The 15,139-nt window shown below is 38.7% G+C and overlaps 1 protein-coding gene across 2 annotated transcripts in view; it reads right to left on the bottom strand.

Moving 5' to 3' along the window:
* keap1a (kelch-like ECH-associated protein 1a) overlaps nucleotides 1-15,139 on the bottom strand; it is a 71,049-nt gene that overhangs the window by 30,590 nt on the left and 25,320 nt on the right. For both annotated transcript variants that reach the window (XM_062041344.1, XM_062041345.1), the window contains exons 3-5: nucleotides 8,311-8,510; nucleotides 8,086-8,242; nucleotides 7,885-7,977 (exon numbers count right to left, since the gene is read on the bottom strand). In XM_062041344.1, the coding sequence (XP_061897328.1) occupies nucleotides 7,885-7,977; nucleotides 8,086-8,242; nucleotides 8,311-8,510 (450 nt within the window). The remainder of the gene's footprint in view (nucleotides 1-7,884; nucleotides 7,978-8,085; nucleotides 8,243-8,310; nucleotides 8,511-15,139) is intronic.

The raw sequence follows: 15,139 nt of genomic DNA, 5'->3' as shown, positions 1-15,139 counted from the left end.
ATATTGTATATCCTTGTGTGAGACCAATCCAGTATGCTAAATGTTTCTTAGTTTTTCTTGCTTGTTTGCAGCATAACTATCTGTGTCGTTACATTAAGTGAAAAGTTTGATGTTTATCCCCGTTTATCCCTTGGGCGTGTTCTACTGTCTTTGTGTCTCAGTTCATCCTTCCTGACGACAGTGACTGACAAGTGTCTAAGAACATACAGCGGACTTTAAATAGACTGGGTCAAAGGGGATAGCAAGACTTATTTTTGACCTGTGCAGTGTGATTAATTACGGGGGACACAATAGCTATTACCGTGGTAATAACCTCTATATTTGTTACGACTCAACCCTGAACCATTGGTGTCGGATGCAGACAACATACTCTGGTAAGTTGTGCCCATCTTCCCTTTTATGTTGTTTTGGGGCTTGACCTGACTGATACAGACGCTAAAGGAATTATTAAAATTAATGTCCTTGAGAGGGCGTTAACTACCTCTACACCCTCTGTAGCACCTAAAGTACCACCCCACCTCGGTGGTGTTTCAAAGGCTCACATCCGTGCGTGCTAATGACATCACCACCGAAGGCCTGGTAACTTTGACCTTTGACCTTAGGAGCGGGTGCAGACAACCTGTGGCTCAGGTGGATGCCAAAACCTGGGTGACTGTGTTGCTTCTTCCGCTGGACGTCCCTTTTCCCACACTCACCCCGCCCCTTTTAAGTTGACTGACATGTGTACCCTTCTGTTGACAATGCCACCCGACTTCTTCCCTTTGTGGCCCAAAAGCTGAATTACACGCGTTTTCAAATTACAGGACCCTCTCCGTCCCCCAACAAATTGGGTGACATCAACCATTACTGGTGTACCACACTGATAGATGGCTCTAGGATAGGCCCTTAGGCACGAGCTGACTTATTCTGGTGTTGTGGGAAGCACAGATTGTACATTAGAATCCCAACGTCAGCCGTTGGGCTTTGTGCTATGGTTAGACTGGTGACCCCACTCACCAAATTAACACCCCTTGGAACTCCTGTTTCAGCGGCCTCTCTAACTCCCCGCCGCCGTTGAGACTAACCAACCTGACTCGTGACGCCGTTGAGGGACTTGCTGAACAACTTGCCCCGACCTCCCTCAGGGCCGTTCAGATCCGCATAGCCCTTGACCGCATCCTAGCCAAGGAAGAAGGAGTGTGTGCAATGTTTGGTGACCAATGCTGTACCTTCATTCCTAACAACACTACCCCCGATGGCTCAGTTCAGAGGGCCTTAAAGGGCCTCCAGGCCCTGTCTAGGGAACTCTCTCTCTGACCCCTTCAAAGATTGGCTTCTAAGCACATTAGGCAGGTGGACTGACCTAATTAAGTCTGTCTTGGTCTCCATTCGGAGCTTTTTTGGCCATCATAGCCTCATGCGGTTGCTTTATCGCCCCTTGGGCTAAGTGTCACTAAAGGGGGTCTAGCAAAGTGGTAACTTTAAGACTTTCGAGAATTGTTGGTTTACTTCCCTGACCATGACGACATTGACGTGGACTCCCTCCATCTATCTCCCATGTAAATAAGCTGTTGTTTTATCGCTAGCTTGCTTAAAGAAAAAAAACAGCACCTACTTTAATGTGGGGCGTGCTTTAGAAGTGTTTAACTAGTAGTAAAAGATCTTATAAGAAGATCTTAAAGGGGGAGTGATGGAACGAGATATTTTCCATATATCCATATTTAAGTGTTACTTCTTTCTAAAAACTCCTATAGTCATATTTACATCAGCTAATGTCTCGTGTGGTACAAAGTGCTTGGATTCGAGTGTCCTTGAGTAGACAGGCAGAGCGCTGTTGAGACTGCCATAACATTCCTGAGATAACGAGCACGGGGGAGACCGAGCTAGACCGATCTGGACCGGGCTAGGGAACGCTTGGGTGCTGGATTGGTCTCATTATTGCCAAAGCTTTGACAATAAACAACGAAATACCAACTACTGCTTTTGGTGGTCAATTTAACATCAGCATATTTGCCATTAAAAGAACTTGGGAGTGGACAGCAGACTTTGACTTCCTTGGGAGGAAGAGCTGTCGACGCAACATGTATACATTGTTTTGCCTTGTTAATGAAAATATATGCAACGCAGCAGATATGATGTCATATTGGCCACACCCCAAGCCACGCACCTACCACAGGTATCTTGGCAATCAAATGTGAAACTAAATATGTGATATTAACTCATTACATGCAAAGTGAGATACTGTATGTCAAGCCTTTATTCTAATTTTGATGATCGTGGCTTACTAATATTGAAACCTTCACATGAAAATATATGCAACACAGCAAATATCAATCAATCAATCAATCAATGTTTATTTATATAGCCCTGAATCACAAGTGCCTCAAAGGGCTGAAATGATGTCATATTGGCCACGCCCGGAGCCACTCACCCACCACAGGTATCTTGGCAATCAAGTGTGGAACTAAATATGTGACATTGACTCATTACATGCAAAGTGAGATATGTCAAGCCTTTATTCTAATTTTGATGATCATGGCTTACAGATCAATATCTTGAAAATCTTAGAATATGTGAAGGTTTCCATAAACCTTCACATATTCTAAGATTTTCAATTCAAGGTTTTCATAAATTGTAAGCCAAAGTCATCAAAAGTATAACACATATTTGACACTTTCATGTTAATCTTATGTTACATTCAACATATTTTCAAAAAAGTTTTTTTTTCTATGCTACATATGTGCCTCTTAAGACCTCACTGTAGGCTTTGTAAGGTCATGTTACCTTTAAACTAAACTCAATTGATGCTAATCCACCTTTTTGTTCTCTTTTTTTCCCAGATGAGAATCGATAAAAGAATCCCGTAAGTAGGAAAGTATATCGTTAAGATTTTATCGATGCAATACCCTTATCGATATTTATTATCAATATCGGTACTCTTATCGGTACTATATATATTTATTTATTTTATATATATATTTATATATTATTTATATATATTTATTTATTTATACATGCACCTTATTGCTTTTTTATCCTGCACTACCATGAGCTTATGTAACGAAATTTCGTTCTTATCTGGGCTGTAAAGTTCAAATTTGAATGACAATAAAAAGGAAGTCTAAGTCTATGTGTAATTGGTGTAAATAAAGATGAGGGAACATTTTTTTTTTTTAATTACCATATTTGTTTTTAGCACAAGAGGTTGTATACCTCCACAACATGATGTAAAATCTCACAGCAGGGACGTCTTTTATCAACTTTTTAAGCCGCCACTTTTTGAAGTTTTGAACAAGTCAACTATGTGTGCTGATGCAGTTATGATGTCATCATCTTGTAAAGAGCACACAGAGACATCACTGTGTTTTTATCAATTACACTCAACTGGAAATAATATTTATGTATCGCATTCATTTGCAGAGGACATACCTTTCACATGATATATTATATCACATATATCGTATAAATCAATATAATCAATTACCATATTAGGTGGTTGTGCATTTTGTAACAATAGAAATAGTTTTGTGTTTATGTTGCACACTGACGCATTTGAGTGACGGACCGTAGGCTATATTGAGTGTTGACAGCTACCGATCGTATATGTGTGTATGTAGTGTGAACAATAATAATAAAAAGACTCAGTGATCAAGTAAAATGCTCAATCGTCCAGTTGTAGAGTCAAGAAAGAGAAGGAAATGAAACACAATTAAGCACGGTTGTTGTAACTTTTGTTGTAAAGTTTACTGTTTAACAGCTTATTTAAATTGCATGTTTATATAATTATAGCGCAGCTGTTAATATTCATTTATTTTAATGTGTGCTCCCATGTGGAATGATAAGACGAGATGGCTAATGTTCAGTGCAGTTCAGTTCAGTTTCAGTTTATTTCGAACATCCATCCATTTTCTACCGCTTGTCCCTTTTGGGGTTGTGGGGGGTGCTGGAGCCTACACTACCGTTCAAAAGTTTGGGGTCACATTGAAATGTCCTTATTTTTGAAGGAAAAGCACTGTACTTTTCAATGAAGATAACTTTAAACTAGTCTTAACTTTAAAGAAATACACTCTATACATTGCTAATGTGGTAAATGACTATTCTAGCTGCAAATGTCTGGTTTTTGGTGCAATATCTACATAGGTGTATAGAGGCCCATTTCCAGAAACTATCACTCCAGTGTTCTAATGGTACAATGTGTTTGCTCATTGGCTCAGAAGGCTAATTGATGATTAGAAAACCCTTGTGCAATCATGTTCATACATCTGAAAACAGTTTAGCTCGTTACAGAAGCTACAAAACTGACCTTCCTTTGAGCAGATTGAGTTTCTGGAGCATCACATTTGTGGGGTCAATTAAACGCTCAAAATGGCCAGAAAAAGAGAACTTTCATCTGAAACTCGACAGTCTATTCTTGTTCTTAGAAATGAAGGCTATTCCACAAAATTGTTTGGGTGACCCCAAACTTTTGAACGGTAGTGTATGTCAGCTGCATTCGGGCGGAAGGCGGGGTACACCCTGGACAAGTCACCACCTCATCGCAGGGCCAACACATGTAGACAAACAACATTCACACTCATATTCACACACTAGGGCCTATTTAGTGTTGCCAATCAACCTATCCCCAGGTGCATACGGTAATATAACGCATCACATATTTCCAGTTGTTTCATTACAGCACATCCGAAAAGGAGTAGGAAGAAGCAGAGCCTATTTAATCCTACCCATTTTCATATCATAGCAGTTTTATCATTATATGTAGAGATGTATTGTTTTGGGCCAAAAGTACTGCATTTCCCATGATCCCGTGAGAACGGAAGCAGGAAGTTGATGTAAGAAAAAGAGCGCTAATATTGTTCGAGAACATCGAATGACATTCTGTCTCCTCTTTGAAGTGCAATCAAGTGTAGAAATTACCGTATTTTCCAGACAATAGGGCGCACCGAATTATAAGGTGCACTGTCGATGAGCAGGTCTATTTTCATACAAAAGGCACACCGGATTATAGGGCGCATTAAAAGGGTCATATTATTATTATTTTTTTCTAAATGTAAAACACTTCCTTGTGGTCTACATAACATGTGATGGTGGTTCTTTGGTCAAAATGTTGCATAGATTATGTTTTACATATCATCTTAAAGCCGCTTTCTGACAGTCGCTTCAGGATGCGCCGTTTTGTGGGCGGTTTTATTTACGTGGCTCACCTTCGGCAGCGTCTTCTCCCCGTCATCTTTGTTGTAGCGGTGTAGTGTGCAAGGACGGGAGTGGAAGAAGTGTCAAAAGATGGCGCTAACTGTTTTAATGACATTCAGACTTTATCGCTGATGTGTTGGACTTTCACAATATTATGTCAGACCCACTCGACATCCATTGCTTTCGGTCTCCCCTAGAGGGGGGGGGGGGGGGGGGGTTACCCACATATGCGGTCCTCTCCAAGGTTTCTCATAGTCATTCACATTGACGTCCCACTGGGGTGAGTTTTCCTTGCCCGTATGTGGGCTCTGTACCGAGGATGTCGTTGTGGCTTGTACAGCCCTTTGAGACACTTGTGATTTAGGGCTATATAAATAAACATTGATTGATTGATTGATTGACTTAAATCAATAACGGAGCAACATCTCCTCATTCGTGGCTCATTAGTGCAATAACAAAGTGGGAAATGTATCTTGTGAAGAAACGTCCGACCGGAACTCTATAAAACTAAAGTTCCTTGGGTGAATAATTTAAACTCACTACACCGGTATGTTTTAGCGCTTTCATGGCGAGTTTACTGACAGATGTAAGTAAGAACTTTACACTACTTTATATTAGAAATGGCAACAGCAGAGGATGAATGTCCCATAACAAGAAGATAGAGAAAACAAATAAACTTATCGACTACTATAAAGGCGGACGCGCGCACATTTTTAGGACTTATGCAGATCCTAAATACAGATCAGCAAGTACCAGAAGGTAAGAAAATTTGCTTTTGCATAATATTGCGAAACAAAACGGCAGATAATGTGTCTTACCTTATACACACACCATAATAATACTTGTTGAAGTATGTTGAAGCACAGTACAATCCATCAAGCGGTGCGGCTTCATAGCTTACCAAAGTCGTACAAAAACATTTTGATAGATTTTTGAGCGCCATGTGTAATGTTCTATATTTTCAATGGAACATATAAAATGTTGGTGTTGTTTACTTGGGGCATATTGCAGTCTACACGCATCTCTTATGTGTGACTGCCATCATATTGAAGTCTACACGTATCTCTTATGTGTGACTGCCATCTACTGGTCACACTTATCATTTCACCATGTACCAAATAAAATAGCTCCGAGGTCGGTAAGCACAACCAAAATTATTCCATACAGTAGGCGCACCGGGTTATAAGGCGCACTTTCGAGTTTTGAGAAAATGAAAGGATTTTAAGTGCGCCTTATAGTCCGAAAAATACGGTACAACAAAGGTGTCTATTAATGGCATGCAAATGCGTAACGATGGAGTGACGTCCAACGGCAACCTGTCAGCATATCCTATCTTGCGTCAAAGCAACTTTATGGATTCATGTATTACTTCAATTTGTACTTATTTGAGTGGATTACTGGATGGCTATGAGGAAGGCTGATGAAGTGCAGTGGCGTTCACTTGAAACTGTACAACTCTTCTTAGCGAGCATGACTTTGAGGGGCTTTTTGAAGATAATTTGTGGTGTTACAAACGTTATTTCTTATTTGTAATTATTCCAAGGTGATTTGTTATGTGTATGCAGCAGCAGCTGAACCGAATGTGATAGCGTGTCATAATTACGACGATCAGCTGGATAAAAAAATACCAAAGGCAGTATCATTAGTCCAGAATCTTCACGGTGCATATGGATCGACCTAATTAGGAACCGATACTAAAAAATACTAGAGATGTCCGATAATTTCGGACTGACGATATTATCGGCCGATAAATGCTTTAAAATGTAATATCGGAAATTATCGGTTTAAAATTATCGTTATCGGTTTCAAAAAGTTAAATTTATGACTTTTTAAAACGCCGCTGTGTACACGGACGTAGGGAGAGGTACAGAGCGCCAATAAACCTTAAAGGCACTGCCTTTGCGTGCCACCCAGTCACATAATAGCTACGGCTTTTCACACACACAAATGAATGCAAGGCATACTTGGTCAACAGCCACACAGGTCACACTGAGGGTGCCCGTATAAATAACTTTAACACTGTAACAAATATGCGCCACACTGTGAACCCACACCAAACAAGAATGACAAACACATTTCAGGAGAACATCCGCACCGTAACACAACATAAACACAACAGAACAAATACCCAGAACCCCTTGCAGCACTAACTCTTCCGGGACGCTACAATATACACCCCCCACCTCAACCTCCTCATGCTCTCTCAGGGAGAGCATGTCCCAAATTCCAAGCTGCTGTTTTGAGGCATGTTACAAAAAATAATGCACTTTGTGACTTCAATAATAAATATGGCAGTGCCATGTTGGCATTTTTTTTCCAAAACTTGAGTTGATTTATTTTGGAAAACCTTGTTACATTGTTTAATGCATCCAGCAGGGCATCACAACAAAATTAGGCATAATAATGTGTTAATTCCACGACTGTATATATCGGTATCGGTTGATATCGGAATCGGTAATTAAGAGTTGGACAATATCGGAATATCGGATATCGGCAAAAAAGCCATTATCGGACATCTCTAAAAAATACCGTTACTCTGTATACATCCCTACCCGTAAGGAACTGAATCGTTAAGCAGAATCAAAAGGGGAATCGGAACCACAAAAATCTTGTCAATTCCCAACCCTATAAAGCCTTGCTGTAATTTGATTACAACAAAGTCCTCAGACAGCTTTAAAGAAATGTTAATGACTAGCTTAAGGGGGGCACACACACCTCTGACTCACAGAGCACCTTGATGCTGTCCTGACTGATGAGCTCCAGCAGCTGGCAGTGAGACAAACTAAAGAATTCTTCCTCTTTGGTCACCTGGGGCAAACCAGCAAACAACAACAACACACATTTGATGTTATTTCCTCGAAAGGCGTGCATTAAATCCAGTTGAGAGCATCTCTTAAGACTGAGCGCATGTGTCACCTCACTGAAGTGTGTGTTGATGTATTCCCGGCCTTTCATGTACAGCTCGGCGCATCCGATCTCCTCTGCGAAGAGAGTGATGCCGATGACGTTGGACGACTCCAAGTGCTTGGTGAGGAAGTCGCAGCATGCCTTGGCCACGTCTTCCATCTGGAACCTGGCAGAGAAGGGAAAGAAACGTTATTTAAAAGACGTCTATCAATGTTAGGTTGTGTGCGCGTTTACCTCATGGCACCCAAAAGAACATGCAGCACACATTTCTCCCCCACGACGATGTGGGACGTGTAGGCAAAGTCGATCAGTCTCCCCACCACCTGGGGGCAGACATCGCGCAGGGTGACCTCCGAGGCCTGACACTCTATGAAACTGCTGGAAAACATGGCTCTGAAGTAGGGGCTGCACGAGGCCAGGACCACCTTGTGCACCTGAAACAACCGCACAAGATAGATAAGCATTCACGTTGTATATCAGAATATTTATTACTATTTCATATCCATGGCTATATTGATATTTACCGTAATTTCCGGGCTATGGAGCGCACCCATATTTAAACTGCATTTTAGAAGAAAAAATATTTGTACATATATTAACCGCACCAAACTATTAGCCGCGGATATATACCGGTACAAAAGATTTTGTAAAAGTTTACTTACATACCTTGATTATTTCCAAACGGTGCCTGTAACACGGCAGTAAAATGGCTGATCAGACAAAACAGAAGTCATCGTCATGAATCCACTAGTTGCGGAAGCTAGCTCTCCAATCAGCTAAACAGACTCAATAACTCAACGGTGACGTTTTGGTGAATTTATGAAATTTAAACAATACAAAAAGAATGCCATTGTACGTTAATAATACTAACACAGACACTAAATGTGTTAGCATATTAGCCAATGCTAACGACGCTAGCTTCATTACATTACAATAACACATACAAATATGCATGAAAACACTCCTACAGACATCACACATGGGACAGTTTAGTAAGTATGAATTGTTTTATTTATAGCATAAAACTTACAAACGTTGCTTGGAGTAAAGTATGAACAATCCTTTCAAGCAGAAACGCTATGGAGAAATTTATTCCTGGCACGAAAAAGGGAGTACATTGTCAACCTGCAGCACATGCAGTGAGCAAACTCATCCAAAAGATAGCACCACAGCACCAACAACACACCTTTTCAATGTCTCTGTCTGCGTTCTATCAAAACTATTTGTTGAATACAAAACATTACGGAGGTTAGCAAAGAAAAATTCATAAAATAGCTGCGCCGTTTCATAAGCCGCAGGATTTAAACCGATGGAAAAAATAGCGGCTTATAGTCTGGACAATACGGTATGTTTGGGTCAATTACAGTAGCTTAAACAAGTGCTGATATTGAACCGAATTATTATAACATTGTTTTTCACAGCAAAGCAACCTACTCAATGAAGCTTACGCAGCAAAACTGCAAAAAACGAACTGCATTGAATGCATCATTTAATGCTAACAAATAACAATAGAGAAGAATGAGGGTCTACTGCGCAGGTGCCAAACTCAAAGCCTGGGGGGCAGATCTATCTATAATGTGCGTCAATAAAGCATCCAATCTTTATTGCGACAGACACGTAATCAATATCAATACAAAAAGCGTTCAATAAAACGGTCAATTTTTTTTTTTTCTTGGAAGAAACTGGAAGCAAGGTTGGTTGCATGAACAAAGACACTCGCTCTCTGGTAACCGAGCAACACAGGTTGTGATCACTGATCAATGGGAGTGACACGCTAACAGCCAATCCGGTAATAATATCAACATTTAAATTTGGTTGTGCCATCTTTTTGTCTTGTGGTTGATTCTTTGCATGGAGTGAGAAGAGAAAGTAAAAATGATTGTTGCACAGGGATAAAACAGAAAAAGTCACCTTGACAGTATGGCAGTTTTTTTGATTTTTTCAAATGGACCGTAGTTAGACCAAAGTGGTCTGTAATCTATGCTGAGCGCTCCTCCCCACCAACGTGCGGATCGATACTGAAATGTCGATAGTGCCGATACCAAATACTGATGCTCTAATATTGATTCTCAAATCAAAATATCGATACTTTTGATACATTAGTTATTTGAGATCATGTATATCATTAACAGGAACACAGTGTAAAAGTAACTAAATCATTGTGATCTTGTCTAAATGAAAAGTGATTGGTGGGAATATATATATATATATATATATATATATATATATATATATATATATATATATATATATATATATATATATATATATATATATATATATATATATATATATATATATATATATATATATATATATATATATATTAGGGCTGCAACTAACGATTAATTTGATAATCGATTAATCTGTCGATTATTAATTTGATTAATCGATTAATAATCGGATAAAAGAGACAAACTACATTTATATCCTTTCCATTATTTTATTGGAAAAAAACTGCATACTGGCACCATACTTATTTTGATTATTGTTTCCCAGCTGTTTGTACATGTTGCAGTTTATAAATAATGGTTTATTTAAAAAAAAAAAAATTTTTTTAAATTGCCTCTGCGCATGCGCATAGCATAGATCCAACGAATCGATGACTAAATTAATCGCCAACTATTTTTATAATCGATTTTAATCGATTAGTTGTTGAAGCCCTAATATATATATATATATATGTATATATATATATATATATATATATATATATATATATATATATATATATATACATACATACATACATACACACACACACACGTATGAATAATATAGGACACTACACTAAACTAACATAGGCAAAACTAAAACCTAGATTTTTTAATGTAAAGGTTCTTAAATAATTCATAATCCAGGGGTCATTCAATTATACACAGCAATTGCAATGAGACGAACATTGCTGGCAAATAAAATTATTCACTCAATATTCTAAAAAATCAAGAGTATGTTTTTCTTTTACTGTAGGATATTTGGAGACACTACATACAGAGTTACTTGTCCAGGGTGTACCCCGCGTTCCGCCCGAATGTAGCTTTTTTTTTTTTTTTTCAGACACACAACATTTCCTCATTCTCCACCAAACTGCTTTCAGGCACAAACGGTGTGTTTGGGATCATGGGAAAAACTAACATCAAATCAAAACCACACAAACATAAAACATTACAGGTCGTTACAGTATGAATGGATATATACAGCCTATTATTTGCACACGATTGTCTTGTGATGCACTGAAAATTTGCCTGCCAAAATAAACTTTGAACATCGAAAACAGTGCTCCCGAAACACGATGTTGTGATGACGTAAACAAGACGCACGCCATTGTAGCGTAGTCAGCATGTCTGAGTTGTGGACGTAACTGTCATGGCCCATGCGCACTCATCTGTGAGCTCTGTTGATTGCGCCTCCAAGAGTGCACCTGTGCGCGTTACTCCGGCAGCAGAAGGCAGCTGCAATCAATCTGCAATCTGCACACCTGTCGCTGATGAGCTCCCTGGGCTTCTTAAGCCAGTGAAGACCTGCGTTCCGGGCGAGAACGTAATCATCTGTTCCCGTAGTAAGCATCCCGTCTCTGGCTTCCCTCCCGCGTACTTGATCTCTCTCTGTGCCTTCCCTGTTCCCGTGTCTTATGTCCTTTGTGTTTCCCGCAGTGCTTCCCCTGTCTCCCGTGATCGAGCTGTGTGCCTCGACTTCCCACTGGATTCCGGACTGCCTCCCTCGATCCTCGACCCCCGCTTGGACACGGACCTCCTACGCCCCCGCTATAGCCCCCGACTTACTGCTTGTTTCACGGATCTATGAGCCTGCCCTGCCCCCTTTAGGACTTGCCTCTCGCTCAACATTTACGGTAACACTCAACAGTTAATTCATACACATAGTCACACACACACCATACACTCTCTTGGATTTTGTCACATTCCATTCTGTAATTAATTATATTATTATTGTTTGTTATCTATCTATCTATCTATCTATCTATCTATCTTAAAAACAAACCCCTGCTGTCTGTGCCGTCTACTCCTCCCAATACATAACAGTAATTTTTGATATATACCCACAGACAGCGTTCTACAAAATGTGCAAATATCAAGAGGACAGTAACGGCTTTTAAGGAGAGAAAGTCCAACTGGAGCAGCAGCGCGAAGCAAGTGTGACGTCATGCTCGGTGCAGCATGCTCGTCATCGGGGACATCGAGGGACAGAAGTAGAGTCAGTAAACACGAGTACATTCTATAACACCAAAAAATGAAGTTAGTTTTGTTGCTAGTTGTTTTTAATAAAGTAAAAGTCTCTTCAGACTTGAAAAATTCTCAACAAAGTACATTGTACATTAAGCAGCAATTGAAAATAGAGCTAAATGATATAAAACATATGTTAATACTAATTATTAATAGCAGATTTGTTTTTAAATGTAGATATACATTTTGTGAACTTTTTTAAAGAAAATCATATCGTCATAGCAAATTGTGCTAATTATACGATGACGCCCCCACCATACCCCTAACCATGCCACCACAGGGTTTTTTTCCATGGTTGTTTCCTTTCTGTCTTGATAGCTGGAGGGATTACAATCAGAGGAAGGTTACATCTTAAATACAAATGTTTACATTTTATATATTTTTCTCCTGGTCCTTATTTTCGATAGTTCATAAAAAATTATTAATATCCGTGTAGATCGATACAAAACACTGATTCAGTTTTCACCAATATCACCCAGCCCTATTTATATATATTTACTGTTACATGTGGCTCTCTGGAAGCAGCTATCACTGCAATGTGTCCCTGTATGAACGCGAGTTTGACAGCCATGTTCTACTAAATATACTTCTGAGGAGACACATTGTATCAAAAAGGAAATTGAGGTCCACTAAAAAAAAGTGGAGACTTTGAAGTCCAGTACTAAGGTTGCGCTAAAGTTAGCAAGTAGTGTTTATTTTTGTCATTTCTAGCCGCATAGCCTAAAATCTTGCTTTGTCACAAATTGTACTTATATATGACCCAAAGTCCTATGCATGTATTTAGTGTATCTGTGTGAGGGACTAATCTATGGAATGTATTGAGTACAAACTAAAGTACTAGCATGAGCCAGTTTAAGAAACAATACAAGCAGATGGTGTTTGCACAGTATACTCATTGTGTGTGTGTGGGGGTAGAATATGAGTAAGTTCCTCTTTACACTAATGTATTCATTCTGAATTATTAGTCACCACTTCTTATCTTTAGCTACCATATCTTTTTTTTTTTTAAATGTATTTTTATTATTGCTGCTTACGGCACAGGGGTGGGACCAGACAAACTCTGCTTCTTCCCACGCCTTTTGGACAGTTGATCACTTTAGAAAAATGTGTGCTTGTGAATTTTTGACATGTTCCCAATAAATTGAAATTGAATTGAAAAAAATTAATTGAAACATTCGAGGTTCACATGCATAATATTGTAATGATATTGGTATGAAACATGTTAGAAATACAATCCACCCCTACTGGTGGTCCTAAAAATAAATAAGTATATTGCAGTGTTTCCCACACATTCATTTATTTATTATTAAAAAAAAATTTTTATTTTTGAATTTTTTTTTTTGTGTGTTCTGTCAAGCTTCTCAGGCAAATCATATAGTTGATGTGGATGCCCATATCGGCTGTTCGGATTTACTTTACAAAAGAGAAGTGTAGGATCAAGATTTTTGGAGCTCTTTGTTCAGTGGATCAGATGTTTGATGAAGCTTTGTGTCTATCTACCACCACTACTGTTTTCTGTTTATTTGTTACTGACTGTGGCAGGACACCTCTGCCTCTGTTTCAATTTATGTTGCTGGTAAATAATATGGTTGTAGTAGTAGGCTAAAGTTAAATTATTTAGTACGCACTAATTAAAGGGGCAGAGCTTTAAGAGACATTTTAGCTTTTATATTTTTATAAGATATATTTTTTGTAAGAACCACAATTAATAAATATATTTCAGTGAATAACTTATTGTTCAAATCTGTATATAAATATGTACATAAAGTGTTGTAATTATATTGTAAAATGGATGAATGGATGGATGTTTAAAACAAAACTGTTATTATTAATGAGTAAGTATACATTTTTTGAGCCTTTTTAGAGAAAATCATATCATTGTAGTAAATTATGCAAAATACTCGATGATGTCATGGTGACCACGCCCATAGCCACGTACCCACCGCCACAGGTATCTTGGCAGTTTATGGGAAACACTGTATTGGGCTGGACAATTCTCCTTTGCTCAAATGTTAAACTCACATCAAATGCCCCAATCCAGTTACCAGCAAGCATGTACAAGTCAAGCTAAATCATAATGTTATGTTATGTTATTTTCATTTATCATGCGCCCCCCAACCAACTGTTACATCAGCCCGGGGCTGATAATGTTTAGTGCAGGTGGCAAAACAGGGGTATATTTAAATACAGTACTATTTAGTAGGGATGTTCGGATCAGGGTTTTATGCTGCCGATTCCGATACAGAGATCATCCATGCGTAAGAGCGTCCAATACCAATACCGATAACATGTATTGCCAGTACACTTTTCAATGTATTTATGGTGAGTGCTATTGACAGTTTAACAATATCAACACAATATTCAAATCAGTTCCTTATTATCTTGTATTACATAGTGGTTTGCTCAAAACAAAGTCAATAGTACACAATAACGAAACAAAAGTAAAAATACTATCTGCTACTCTTTTAAATACTTTGTGTTTTGCCCTCAAAGTACTCCTGTGTCCAAGGAATTATTCCCTGAGTTTATAAACATTAACAAAAAGGAAAAAAAAAAAAAAAAATTTAAACTAAAAATATCGATGTGATCACTCTGGTATTAATAATATACTGTAGAGGTACTAGAGGGCGGTCCAAAAAATATCTGTTTCTCAGCCGTATAGGCCGCAGCGGTACTCTGTTGAAATACACTTGTGGCAGTAATGACAATATTAAACAAACAGAAGAAATCTGGAGCTACAGTCATAGAGAAGTTTGTTTAGCACAAAAATGATAACTAATGTAATTTTTTTTTGACAGTTTAGCTAAAAAACATCCATCCAT

The sequence above is a fragment of the Entelurus aequoreus genome, linkage group LG03, assembly GCF_033978785.1.
Source record: "Entelurus aequoreus isolate RoL-2023_Sb linkage group LG03, RoL_Eaeq_v1.1, whole genome shotgun sequence".
NCBI lineage: Eukaryota > Metazoa > Chordata > Actinopteri > Syngnathiformes > Syngnathidae > Entelurus > Entelurus aequoreus.
This window is presented reverse-complemented; position numbering and strand designations above follow the sequence as displayed.